This window comes from Andrographis paniculata, unplaced genomic scaffold (assembly GCF_009805555.1).
Source record: "Andrographis paniculata isolate CXL003 unplaced genomic scaffold, ASM980555v1 Contig22END, whole genome shotgun sequence".
In the NCBI taxonomy this organism is placed as follows: domain Eukaryota; kingdom Viridiplantae; phylum Streptophyta; class Magnoliopsida; order Lamiales; family Acanthaceae; genus Andrographis; species Andrographis paniculata.
This window is the reverse complement of record NW_026137513.1, coordinates 3,461,624-3,474,907: the sequence shown is the minus strand read 5'-3', so window position 1 is coordinate 3,474,907 and position 13,284 is coordinate 3,461,624. Positions and strand designations below refer to the sequence as shown.

The following is a 13,284-nucleotide window of genomic DNA, read 5'->3' as shown; positions in this document are numbered from 1 at the left end:
TGTTAATATATATTATATTTTTTTTAGTATTTATAAGAATAAATACAAAAAAAATAATATTGAGTGATCAAACGAATTATATACTACTCCCTCAATCCCACAAACTAATATCCTACTTTTCTATTTGGGACGTCCAACAACTATTGTCATATTTCAATTTTTAAACACAAATTTTATATTTTTACCCTTCATTCATTGATTACGTTTAATATCTACTATACAATTAAAGACAAATTTGTCAATTCATAACAAAAAAACAATCATCTAAAAAATCGTGCAAATATAGTTTAAGACAATAGAAATTGGATCGAGGGAGTATTATTATTTTAAAAGAAAAATAAGTGTCAGTACGTTATGTTTTTTCAATTGTATATACAGTATTATTTAGTGGGCCAAATCATTCATATACCTGCACATAATATGGCCCATTTATGTGGCCCATTTATTTGGGCCCAAGATTTCAATATTAATGGACTTAAGCAATGGGCTTATTCTGTAAGCAAAATATATCGTACTCGAAATTTTTAGAAAAGAATAAAATGAAATAAAATAAAATTCATAAGTAATTTCGTTATCTATTTTTATTTATTTATTTTACCCGGGCGATTATCCAACATTACTTCAAAGATATTACTACTTGTGTTGTGTTGCAGTTTTATGATGAGTTGTATTATGAAATTTGTGATGGAAATATATAGCTCTGTTTAAATAGACATTTTTTGTTTTTTTTTTTATTATTTAATATTTTTTTTTAAAAAAAATGATATTTTTTATATACTATATTATTATATTAAATACTTAATTTTTTATTATTTTTAAAAAAAATTCAAAACTTTAAAACTTTTCTTCAAATCTTTACTAATTATTTTGCTTGTCTCGGTTCATCTCAAAATAAATAAAATCTTTGTTTCTACATATGCTTTTGGAATTTTTTTTATATTACTCATAAATACTATTTTTTTTTATAAAAATATATTATATAAAATATATTTTCTATTTAAGTGGAACTTAATTAATTTTCATGAAAAAGATGGTTTAGATATTTAGGCAGGACATTCTTTCTTACAATGATTCAAGTCCATATATATGTTTGTGTCCACTAAGATTCCCAAAACTCTCAATTACCATTTTTTTCTTTTTTTCTTTTTTTTTTATATATTTTTTTATGACATGGGAACCGTAGCCGTTACCTGAAACGCGCACGGGCTAAACCCCCGCTCGAACCTAATACCCTGCAAACTAGGCCCGACAGACAAGTCACACTAGGCCAACCATGTGTAGCAGGTATAAAATCCATCATAAATTACATAAGTAATTAAAGGTATAAATTTATCAATGTTATCAAGTTTTGTGAGAATTATCCCCTTAATTTTATTTAATTTTATTTTTTAAAAAAAAAAATAAAAAATCTTTCACCCTTTAAATCTATTTGATTTAATAAGTTTTCGAGTTCAAATTGCCATAAAATAATTAAAATTATTCTGTCAATATTAAATAAATAATAATTAATAATCCCTCACTCCATGTCTAATGTATTGTTTTTTACTGATGTTCACCAAAATATGCACACATCTCTTCTTCTAGGAAAAGTAATTATTCTTAATACAAAAATATTTATAATGTTTATATTAATTAAAATTATATCCTTACATATACAAATAATTTATGCATAAAATCTAAAAAGGTATCAAATATATTTGTACAAGCTAATAAAATGTTATTAATTCATTGTCTTAAAAAAAAAAAAAAAAAATAGGCCCATTTGTGTTTACTTTTTACTTTATATAATTAAAAATACTAATTTATTTTGTCCTAAGAAAGATGTCATTTTTTTTTTCATCCCAAAATAATTTTTTAATTTAGTAATTATATTATCTATTTAACATAAAAAAATAAATGTTATTATTTTTATATTACACCGTAAATATTTTTATTTTTTTACTACAAACTACTATAATATTAATATTAAAAAATTTATGTACAAAAAATAAACTATACTTTTGTTGGAACAGAGGTAGTAATTACTTTTAAAAAATTCAAAAATTTTTACTAAAAAAATAAATGCCTATTCATTTTTTTTTACAAAAAAAAGTGTTTTTTTTTAAATGATAAAAAAAGTATTACTCTCTTCGTTCTAGTGCAAGGTTACTGTTTATTTTTTGCACGTAGATTTTTTAATATTAGTATTGTAATGAATTATAGTAAAACTGACGAAAATGCCCATATTATTATTGTGTAATATAAAAGTAAGACATTTGTACGTAATATAATTATTAAATTAGAAATAGTAACTTTGTTTTGGGACGAACGAAAATAAAAAATGAAAATTTTTCAATTGGTGGAAGGGAATATTATTTTTTAATTTATTTAATAAATAAATAAGTGTGCAATATCTTGAGTTGGATACCGATTGTGATGACTATATGATAGAAGAAGAGACAGTGGTGGAAGATTAGGATTAGGATTTGGAAGATATTATCATTACATAAAGAAACTTGTCGGATTTCAATTTTTATTTTCTTGTGGTGGCCCTCTCAAATCAATAATCATATTTTTTCAATAAATAAATAAATCCCATTTATATATCTTGCTTATTCAATAAATGGCCAGAACCAGAACCAGAACCAGAACAGAACAGAGAAGAGGGAACCAGTCATCAATGGAGGACGAGGGTGTCATGGGGAAGGAGGAAATGAAGTTAAAGATCCCAACAGTTGATGACCACAACAATACTATTTCACAATCCAACAAGTACCCCTCCTGCCTATGCTCTCCCACCACACACGTCGGCTCTTTCCGCTGCCGCCTCCACCGGAGTAAGACCATCGCCGCCACGACCGCCGCCGCCGCCGCCTTCTGCCGGAATTCTTGCACCACCACCAAATGATAGGGCTGCTTCATTCTTACGGACTAAATATGTTAAGTCTATTTGTTTGTTTAATATTTATAGTTTTATGTATTTTGTTACAAGATAGCTGAATCGTTAAACTATTATAGAGAATAATATTTTATATATTTTTATTAATTTTTATTTATATATATATATATATATGTTATACTCTTATTGTCCATTTTAAGGATCAGTAAAGACGGCTAGATTTTCAACAGTTCACTGAATGACTATAGACCACGGATCATATCTAAATCAGCATGTGCAGACTTAATCGCAGACGTTGATTAATTAAGGACAATTAAATAAATTAAGATATATTTTAAGAATTAACGATAATGATTAAATATCAGCATGCTGAATTAATGTTTTTCAGCATACAATCTACTTTGATGACTATAAATTGTCATAGGTTGGCTTTGCTAGCAGGCAATCAATTATTTCTCATTAGTAGAAACATTGTTGTCTTCGAAAGGCAATAATTATATGTTTGGGATTTTCGTTTGTAGATATATGATTAATAGCTGTATTTTTTTAATAGTTTAAGCTTTTAGGTAAAATGGTTATTCAACATCCGACGTAGTTTTAGTTCGTTTATCTCACTTTTTCTAATTTATATATAACTATTAAAAAAAATTAAAATTATTTAATTTATATATTTTAAATTGATATTTTATTTAATTATAATAAATATATTATTTAAACGAACGTCTGCGAACAAAACTCGGTCTCGTTTGTTAACAAAATGAGTCTATCTATGTTATTTGACTCGACTCGTTAACATTCGCAAATGAGCTTTAACGGAGCCGTGAGTTTACAAATGGCTTGGTCCGTTTAACAAGTGTAGCTAATAGGCAATGACCCGACTATTGTATATCAATTCACATCCACTATCAGAAAAAACAGTATGTCTCTGAAAATTAGCCTCGAAATTTAAAATAGATCCGAAGCTATTTTTAAGAAGCCTCGAAATTTGTCTCGGAATGGCTTCAGATATTCCGTGTCTTTTAAATTAAATAATATTATATAAAAAATTGTCTCGAAATTTTCGAAACTATTGAAATAAAAATTATTTAATATTATTTTTAATAACGTCGGAATTGATTCCGCGGAAGCCGATTTCCAAATTTCTAGCAGTGATCCAATCCCTCACAGTACAAGCCATGAGTGTTGGGTATTTAAAATTTATGGTAATTTCTTTTAACAAAGTAAAAATAAAAATAAAAGGGAAAAGAGGCTGGACAAATAGAAAAACCAAATTGGTAATCAAAATTTCTTTACCTTGTTGTGTACGTGTGTTGTAAGTCTTCTTCGAGACCACTTTATGGCTTGTAGATCTAAAAGACTCGCCTTTATGAGGTTTTCTTGTAGATCGATCTCTTTCCCATCACTTAGGATTGAATTCTTAACACATGAAAAACAACATATTGCCAACAATTTAAGCTTACAATGTCATACTTCCCTAACATAACTTACCGTTCCCGTCGCCGTCGCCGCCGCTGTCGTCGTCGTTTATTCGATAGCTTAGACTATCCCGACAATGAATAAGAATTTACGATCGAAAAGATTAAACAACAACATTCGACGAATCCTATAACACAGAATTCCCTCAATTCTTCTCGCTTGAACTTCTGCTGATCGGCCACAGCTTGCTCAGCATTCTTTTCGATCTATTTGGCGTCGCGCAGAACGCCTTGAGCTTCGACGGCTTTTCGATTCCATCCAGGAAGTTGTCGCCCAGATCGTCAGCCTCGTCGAGCTTCGATTTGAGAGTCGACAGGTTCGATTTCGGCGATCTTATCCCCGAAACGCTCCACCGATCTTCTTGCGGCGCAGTCGCATTCGTTGGATTCTTTCGTGCCGCTAATAGCGCCTTGATGTTGCCCGGCAGCTCCGTTGTTTGTCCTCCTGCCGTCGCAGCCCGCGCCTGCTCGAAGAACAGGACTTGCACAACGACGCGCAACGGGAGCATCTCGTTCTGCGCGGCGTGCATGCACGCCTCGACCGATAATTTCCTGCAGTCGAGCATTCGACAAACGCGCTTTCTTTCGGCTTTTCCGAGCTCGGGATGGTCCTGCATCAACAATACACTGAAAAATTAGTTTCGTAAAACGTAATCGCTATATCGATTTCTCGGCAGTCAGCGTTACCTTGAGGTAAACGTCGACGGCTTTGTAGAGATCGTCATGGTCGAGCCTCGCGAACTCGGGAACACTTTCGGCGACAGCGACGAATTTCGACAGAGGCAAATTCTTGTCGGCGGCGATCTTTTGTAGATACCCGTCGACGATTTTTGCAACCTTTAGCTTCGAGCCGTGCGACGCCGACGACGATGATCTCCGACTCTCGTGAAACATCGAATCGATATTCTCCGCGGATCGCGACCTTCGACGCTCGAATTCCCCCCGGAGTTTCGTAGGGCTGGCCGGCGGGCTTTGCCCTTGCGTCATGAACAGCTCAAGTATCATAATAACTACGTCGACATCGTATAACATATCGTCGATTTCCGGCGAGGGTATTAACAAATCGCCTACGGTGGCGTCGTCCAATTGAAGCGCGACCCGTCGCGCCAATTCAATTTTCGACGACGATGACGCGTTAAGTATGTTTGCAGCCTTCAATAATTTCGATAGGAAACTGCACGACGCCGCGCCTTTTTCGACGGGGAGTAGGCTGACGATCGATTCGAGAAGCAGTCTATGCTTCGCAGTCATATCGAGTAGTCGAGAATCGTCGATTTTTTTCGTCGACGCATCCGGGTGCAGCCACCGCGACGCGTAAATTCGCAATGCGTCGCCGACGAGGGCGGCAGGGACTTTCCCGCCGGACTTGATGGCAGCCATTGTTCGCCAGTAAAGATCGATCGGTAATTCGGCCAAGTCGTCGGCCCACCAGTCCTTATCCTTGTGCTTATCCCGACATCCTCCGCGTCGCGAATAGCTGTAAGATAAGCTTATTTTCGACGGATTTAAGAGGACTTTTGAAGCGATGGATTCGATGCATCTACTGGTTATGGTAAGATCCTCACACCATGGCGCGAAGGCTTTGGTGCTCTGCAACGTAACGGTCGAATCTTTCCAACCTCTGAGGATGCAGGAATTGAAGAAAGCTTCGACCTTGTGGATAAGGTTGCCTTTGTCGGCGTCCTCCGTCATCTGGAGGTACTCGGCGGCGCATCTGATTGCGACCAAATTTCTGGCACTGAGAGTGACAGTAATTCCGTAGCAGAATTTAGCGCAGAGCTCGAAGGCGTCGGCGCCGCCGGGGAAGTCCGGGAGCTGGATAATTTGGATGTGGTGGGTGGGTTCTTGGTCCGGGATCTCCGAACATAATCTCTGCAAATGCAGGGATTTCGACAGCAATGGAAACTGCATTCATTCGTTCGTTCGTTCGTTCATTTTCCCCGACAACAACAGAGACAACAAAAACGTTAATCGAGGGTTACTAGGAACTGATTTTAATGTTTCGAGTTCGATTGAGAAATTACCTTATGAAGGAGGTATCTGATTCCCTTCACTTGAACGATGAGATCACTCGCCACTTCCGACGAAACGGATCTAAAATTGAAGAGCTCCAATTGAGGAATTGATTCTAGAAATTACAGATTTCAGACAGCCTTAGCTCAATCGAGGATTTGATATTACCTTACAGCCTCAGATGTGTAGAAAGTGTCAGGGCGAGAGCCAAGTTTCATGAACTTCATTTTTTATTTTTGCTTAACAATGGAGGAATCAATCGATCACCAGAAAAGCATCGTGTGAGTGCGAGACAAGAACCAACTTCGACAACGTTGTAGGCCTCACTTTCTTACAACACCACTACCGCAGAAAGCTCCACTTCCAGCTGCAGGCAATAGTTTTTGTCGGAAACCGGTCGCCACTAATTTCTTCTTCGTGTTCCTACCTCCACTTTTTTTTTATTAATTCTTCACATAAATTAAACGACACAGAAACACAAAATTCAATCCCATCGCCACCACAGATATAAACTTTCAAATTCAGTATTCAAGAAAATTGCAAAATTAAGACATTTCCTGTTAACCTTAATCAGAGCTTCGTTAAACCGCCATGGCAGCGTGCTTATCCTGCGCCTGCTTTTTGCCCCTAGACTTCATCATTGCCACACCGCAGGCTTATTCTAGCCAAGCTCAGAGTATCCCTGCTATCTTGCGCTTTCTCTGTATGCTATACGCAGCAGGCACTGCAAAGCAAAATTGCAAATTACAGATAGAAATGAAGTAATTAATAATAATAATAAAAGAAAAAAAAATATTGTAAAAATTAATAAATACATACACAAAAAAAAAGGCCTGAATTGTGTCTGCAGTTGCTGTTATGTACTGTCCTGAAGTTTCTTGCGATATATATAATTTGGCTCACTCATAAACTCTCCCTGTTTTTTTTTTTTTTTTTTTTTTTTTTTTTTCAAAATAACAAGAATTGCTTTTTTCTTGCCTTTAATGGCTGAGGGCCCTTCAAATTTTAATGCTTTTCTTTTTTTAAAATAAATAAATAAATATATATATTACACTTCTTTTAATGAATCAATTTTTATTTATTTTTTTTTAGTTTCTTGTTTGAATTTGATTAGCAATCACTCTTTTGCATAATGGAATTCAACTAATTGCAGATGAAGAATTGATATTTGATGCAGACTTAAGGTTAAATCAGACAACAATTACTGCAATAATGAGTGAATTAGGCATGCATATTATAAGTTGTTAATCATGATTTTAATTACCCATATTGAAAAAAATAATAATAATAAAAAATAAATAAATAAATAAAAATGAAAAGAATCATAATAAAAATTAGGTGGCATGTATATCATCATTTATCTTCTTGCTTTTTTTTTTTATTGTGAGATAAGCACTCTTTGAATCTACTATTTGATAAAGATATTCATTTCATTCATTGTTTCATATCCACCTTATAAAAAGTCGAATATATATATATAATATTTTATATTTATATATATATATATATTTGTGTGTTATTATATAACAGCACATATTGACTTGGCAATGGCTGACACACAATTTTTTCTGCATTGGATTCTTCTAGTAAAGGTAGATATGTGTAACGTGTCTGGAAGCTTAGAAGCTCGGCGCCTAAGCCACGTCTGCGCTGAGGCTTAGACCAGCCGTCCCTTGTGTGCAAGACGCTCGGGATATACCATACAGTATGAAAAAATCATACAAAACACGTACCTGCACCGAGATATGGTAATTAATCAATCGTATAAGACAGAGGCTCGTACACATTGGACGGACTATGGCCGAGAACCAGGTACAGGAATGTCAGCTCGTGACATATGTGTGTCCTTTCTACATTTTAGATTTGTTCATATATGGCTTCCATTGTTTTGAATTTGATTTTATGCAAAATTACTTATCACACACATATGATTTCAAAAATCTCTATCATATTTTTTTTTTTTCATGATTTAAATTTTATATGAAATTTCGTGTGGCTCTTTGTATTTTCAAAAATATTACATATATTTTTTTATTTTTTTGAAAAGGTGTACTTGTTCAGTAAAATTGTTTAAAGAAATATTTTTATATATTAAATATAGAAAATGTGTAAGTAATATAAAATTAATGAGTATATGTATTATATTAATTTTTTTTAAAAAAAAATTGAAAAATTGTGAAAGAACACACCAAAAACTTCATTATTATGTATTTGTTCAATGAAAAGTATATTCATGATTATGCAAAGATCAAGAGGAATTTGTTGATTGGTTTCTCAATCATTATATTTTTATTATTTTTAATAATAGATTAAATATTTTTTTATTCACAATAATGTATTTAAAATATTAGACAAACATATACTAATATTAATTTATAAAAGTATATTGAAATAAAATTACGTTTGAAACATGTAGGTTTAGAGGATGGAAAAAGCCTTGTACTACTTTTCATGTAAAATATCATCTCTGATATCTATATTTATTTAAATTTGTACTATTTTGAAAATAATTTGAAACATCAAAATATTTGTTAGTCTGTAAAATTTAAAGTATATATATATATATCTCTTATATATTCAAAAGAAACTATAAGGTTATGTTCTTTTGTAAATTTTACACAATTAAGATTTTTTTTTTTATTTTTAAATATCAAATCAAATAATTTTTATTTTTCTATATTATACTATAAATTTATTTTACATTCAAAACATCGCACGTCATCATCTATTTATATTATATTAAACAAATATTATATTTAAGTTTTTACTATTAAAAACTTCAAACCCCAAACCCACAATCTAAGAGACGTTGCGGCACATTTATAATTTTTTTTTGTAATAGTTACACGCTTGCGTAAAGCATTTACCTAAAAAGCTTATGTAATTAATGAGAAAAATCATGCGATTTCCATTAATAGAGAAACAATCAATTACAAAATATATATATATATATAATTTGATGTTTTATTGACAAAAAAGAATAAAAATTGAATGTACATTTTTTTCAAACGATAAATATCAATTTATAAAAAATAAAAATTCAAACATAGACATAGACATAGACACAGACACCCTGTCATATATAGTATATTGTAAGATTATGATTTCTCGATAGATGTTGTCGGGACGAATAGAGATGTAATGAGAAACCAACAAGAAATTCCTTTAATTGCATAAAAATTGGAGCCATGCATCGATCATGAAAATTTGGTAATTAATGTACGTATAGACGTACGTCGTTTGTATATATATTATCATTGCACATGTACGTGGGCGTGGGCGCGAATGAATTGGCTCGATCAATGTCTACCACCTCCGACATGGCTACAAACAGCTAAACTTGTCTTGGCTCAATCAATGTCGACTCCCGTGGACCATTTGGCTCGACCACGCATCCATCCGTGGACCAATTACTTCGCTTCATGTTGTTTTGTATTTAGGGTTTCTATTCTCTTAGTATGTTTTTTTCCCTACACGATATGATTCTTCAAAAATATTATTAAATATATATATAATTTAATATATAAATAATTATAAATTTTAAATAAATAAAAAAAACATACATAGACACATAAAATATCATTCTTTGAATACTTTTACGATTTATTCACATATATATTCTACAATAGAAATATTTAAAACTACAAACAGTAAATAAACATAATCAATTGTACTTCATATGTCCGTTTCTAAAAGTATATTTTATCTTTTGTGTCATTGTGTTTCACGTTAAAAATATCATTATGTTTGTATATATGTTTGTACAAGTACTATTATATTAGTATTATAAGACACTAATAGATATATTTTTGATATTTTCTCGTAATTTGTATTACTTTCTTATATAATAATTAATATTCAAATATCAAACACGAAAAAAGTAAATATAACTTTTAGAGCCGGATGAAGTAGTTTTCTTTAATTTTGTTATACTATTTTTGAAGTGGGAATCATTATCAAATAATGTAGTTTGTATAAATTAAATGGGTACTATATGTGTTGTAGTAATATTTTTGAAAGAAAAAACTAAAAAAATTTGTTATTTAAATATTTAAAAGAAAAAGAAGAAGCTTCATTAGTAATTTTATCGTGTGAAAATCTTTTTAATTTGTTACATATGCAAAATATTAAAAAAGTACTTTAATCGTCAATTAGCCAAATGAGAGGGACAAAAAATGTGTCAAATTTAAACAAATACTTATGTAAAAAATTTTAAAAATAAAAATAAAAATTTCGTCGTTGTCAAACAACTTGTACTAAATGTTTTTATTTTTTAAAATTTTTTTTGAAACATATGAACCATTTCACATTGTTTTTTGTTGGCAAAAAAGTGGTTTGTACAATAAAGAGGTAAAGAAAATAAATTAAAGGGATGGACGATATGTTTTTGTGTCCCCCAATCCATTCACATATGTTCCATTCTAATTAAGTCTAAATCGCGACATATTTTGACGAGGAATAGTTACTGTGTAGAATGCCGATTTATTCAATCAACACATATAAAACAATCATATAAAGATCAAACAGGCATGCATTACATGTTGTATGAAATAAAATTATTTATTTTTTTATTTATACGTGCAGGTACATTGTATATAAGTATGTTATGTGCTAAAATCAGCAATAACATATATTATGCGCGACTATATCATATGTTATTAGTTCATATGATATATTTATATTATGTTAATATAAATAATGTTTATGGTAATAACATATGACGTCTGGTCAATGCATGATGTACTGTAGTACTGTGTTGAATTTTAACCGCCGCTATTTTGATGCGTCAGTTTATTTGTATTATTTGAGCATGCATGTATTAGGTAAATACCCAAGCATGAATTTTAACGATTTGCTTTGTTGTGATTTGAAATTTTATTTAAATAATACTTTGAAGTTATATTTTGTGAGAAAAATTAGTGTATTTTTATCAAAAATATATCAAATAAATAGTAGTGATTTTAATTTAAAATAATAAAAGAATGAGCACTTTATAATCTTATGGCCATAAGTTCATCTCCCATATCAACTCAGTCACCTTTACAATATGATTTGTATTGTTATCCTTTATTAATAATAATAATAATAATAATAATAATAATAATGGACTTGGATTAAGTATTAAAAATTGAAAATTTCCAACCACACATAAATATATATATATATATATAGATAAAAAGAAAAACCAATTGGTTGTTTGGATAAGTCAATTGCAAGAAATACGATAAAATAAAGTCACAAGACAGTATCCTAAATTCAGTGGGGTTTATCATCGCGGGAAAAGATATGTGGCTGCAGCTGCAGCTTCTATTATATATATATATATAATAAAAATAAATAAATAAATAAATTACTATTATCTTATTATTTATAAAATAAATAAATAAATAAAATCAACAAAACACACCTTCAAGAGCACATATATTACATCTAAATTATAATTTTTTTATTAATATTATTTTGAAAACAAACAAAATACTCTTGCTTATATACACGTTCAAATTATTTGCAGTACAATTATTTACAAAATTTTATAGGCAGCAGTTAGATGTTGAATTTTAGCACGGATAACATATTGTATATTAATAGACATATTTAAAATGCAATTACAGCTTACGTACAATTTAAATTAATATAATATAAATATAATATATGTTCTAATAACACATGATATAATTTTATATAAAAATATGAATTATCTGTCAATCATATTAAATAAATATTTTTTTAATATTATCTAATTTTTTAAAAATTCCAAACATCACACATATCTAACAAAAGCCTAAAATATCCTAAATAAAATATATAAAAATATATAGAGAGAGAGAGAGAGAGAGGGGAAGACATATATGTCTGTGAGTGAGCGTACATATGATCATGTCCCAAGTAGACAAGAATTCCAACTCACGGTTTGGTATTGGTTCATTGCTATCTCTCTAATTGCATTTCCAACTGCAAACTTGTCTTTCTTCTTACATCTACCTGCTGTATCATGATTTGACAATACAGATAAGATGGTTGTTCGTAAGGGATGACATAATGGTGTGGAGATGAATATCTGATTGTGATTTTATAGGTTCAAATTTTCGATCTCTTTATATTCACTTATTATCCCAGTGTGATTTATTTTGTCAGACTTAATTTACAGGTTAGTGTATTAGGTTCAACCGAGGATTAACCAGGATTTCCACGTTATAAATAATAATAATAATAATAATAATAATAATAATAATAATAATAATAATAATAATAAAAGCTCCATTTCAAAAATAAATAGTACTCCCTCCGTCCGCCTCTGAGGTCACATTTATCTTTTGCGTCATTGTATTTAATATTAAAAATATTTTTATATTTGCATAATTTTTTGTACAAATATCCTTCTATTAGTATTATAATATACTAATGAAAGTATTTTTTTCAATTTTTTCTTAATTTGTATTACGTTTTGATATAATAATTAATATTCAAACATTAACACATAAAAAATAAATGAGACTCTTAGAGTCGGAGGTAGTATCAAATGAAAATTTATTATCTAAACAAAACTAATGGTGTACGTACGTTGTGAGTTGTGTGGCTGAGGCCTACTAGCTTTGTCTGAACAGTACAAGGATTTGTCACAAGGGAAGAGTCAAAGGGCCTGTTGGTAAGGGAGCATCACTGACAAATTACACTGTCACTGGGTCGGATCTGATCTTATAGGGTCGGGTCATCCTGCATCATAACCACGCCCACACGTGCACTCTGCCCCCCGGCCCGGCCCCCTGCTGCTGACTTACCCCATTCTTTAAGTAATAAGTCTTCAATCAAGAAATCTATCTATTTATTTATATTTATTTTAATATTCTAGATTATTCATAATCAATTTGGATCTATTTTATAATGTAATACATGTGGTTCTCATATAATAATAAAATA

At 30.8% G+C, this 13,284-nt stretch overlaps 1 protein-coding gene across 1 annotated transcript; it reads right to left on the bottom strand.

Annotated features, from left to right (window-relative positions):
- Positions 1 to 4,134: 4,134 nt before the first annotated feature.
- On the bottom strand, positions 4,135 to 7,310 carry LOC127245587 (BTB/POZ domain-containing protein At1g67900). Its single transcript, XM_051266570.1, has 6 exons — positions 7,186 to 7,310; positions 6,932 to 7,090; positions 6,535 to 6,815; positions 6,378 to 6,447; positions 5,041 to 6,258; positions 4,135 to 4,964 (listed from the first exon to the last, which is right to left on the bottom strand). The coding sequence occupies exons 3-6, from the start codon at positions 6,591 to 6,593 to the stop codon at positions 4,500 to 4,502; spliced, it is 1,812 nt and encodes a 603-aa protein (XP_051122527.1). The 5' UTR covers positions 6,594 to 6,815; positions 6,932 to 7,090; positions 7,186 to 7,310; the 3' UTR covers positions 4,135 to 4,499.
- Positions 7,311 to 13,284: the final 5,974 nt, after the last annotated feature.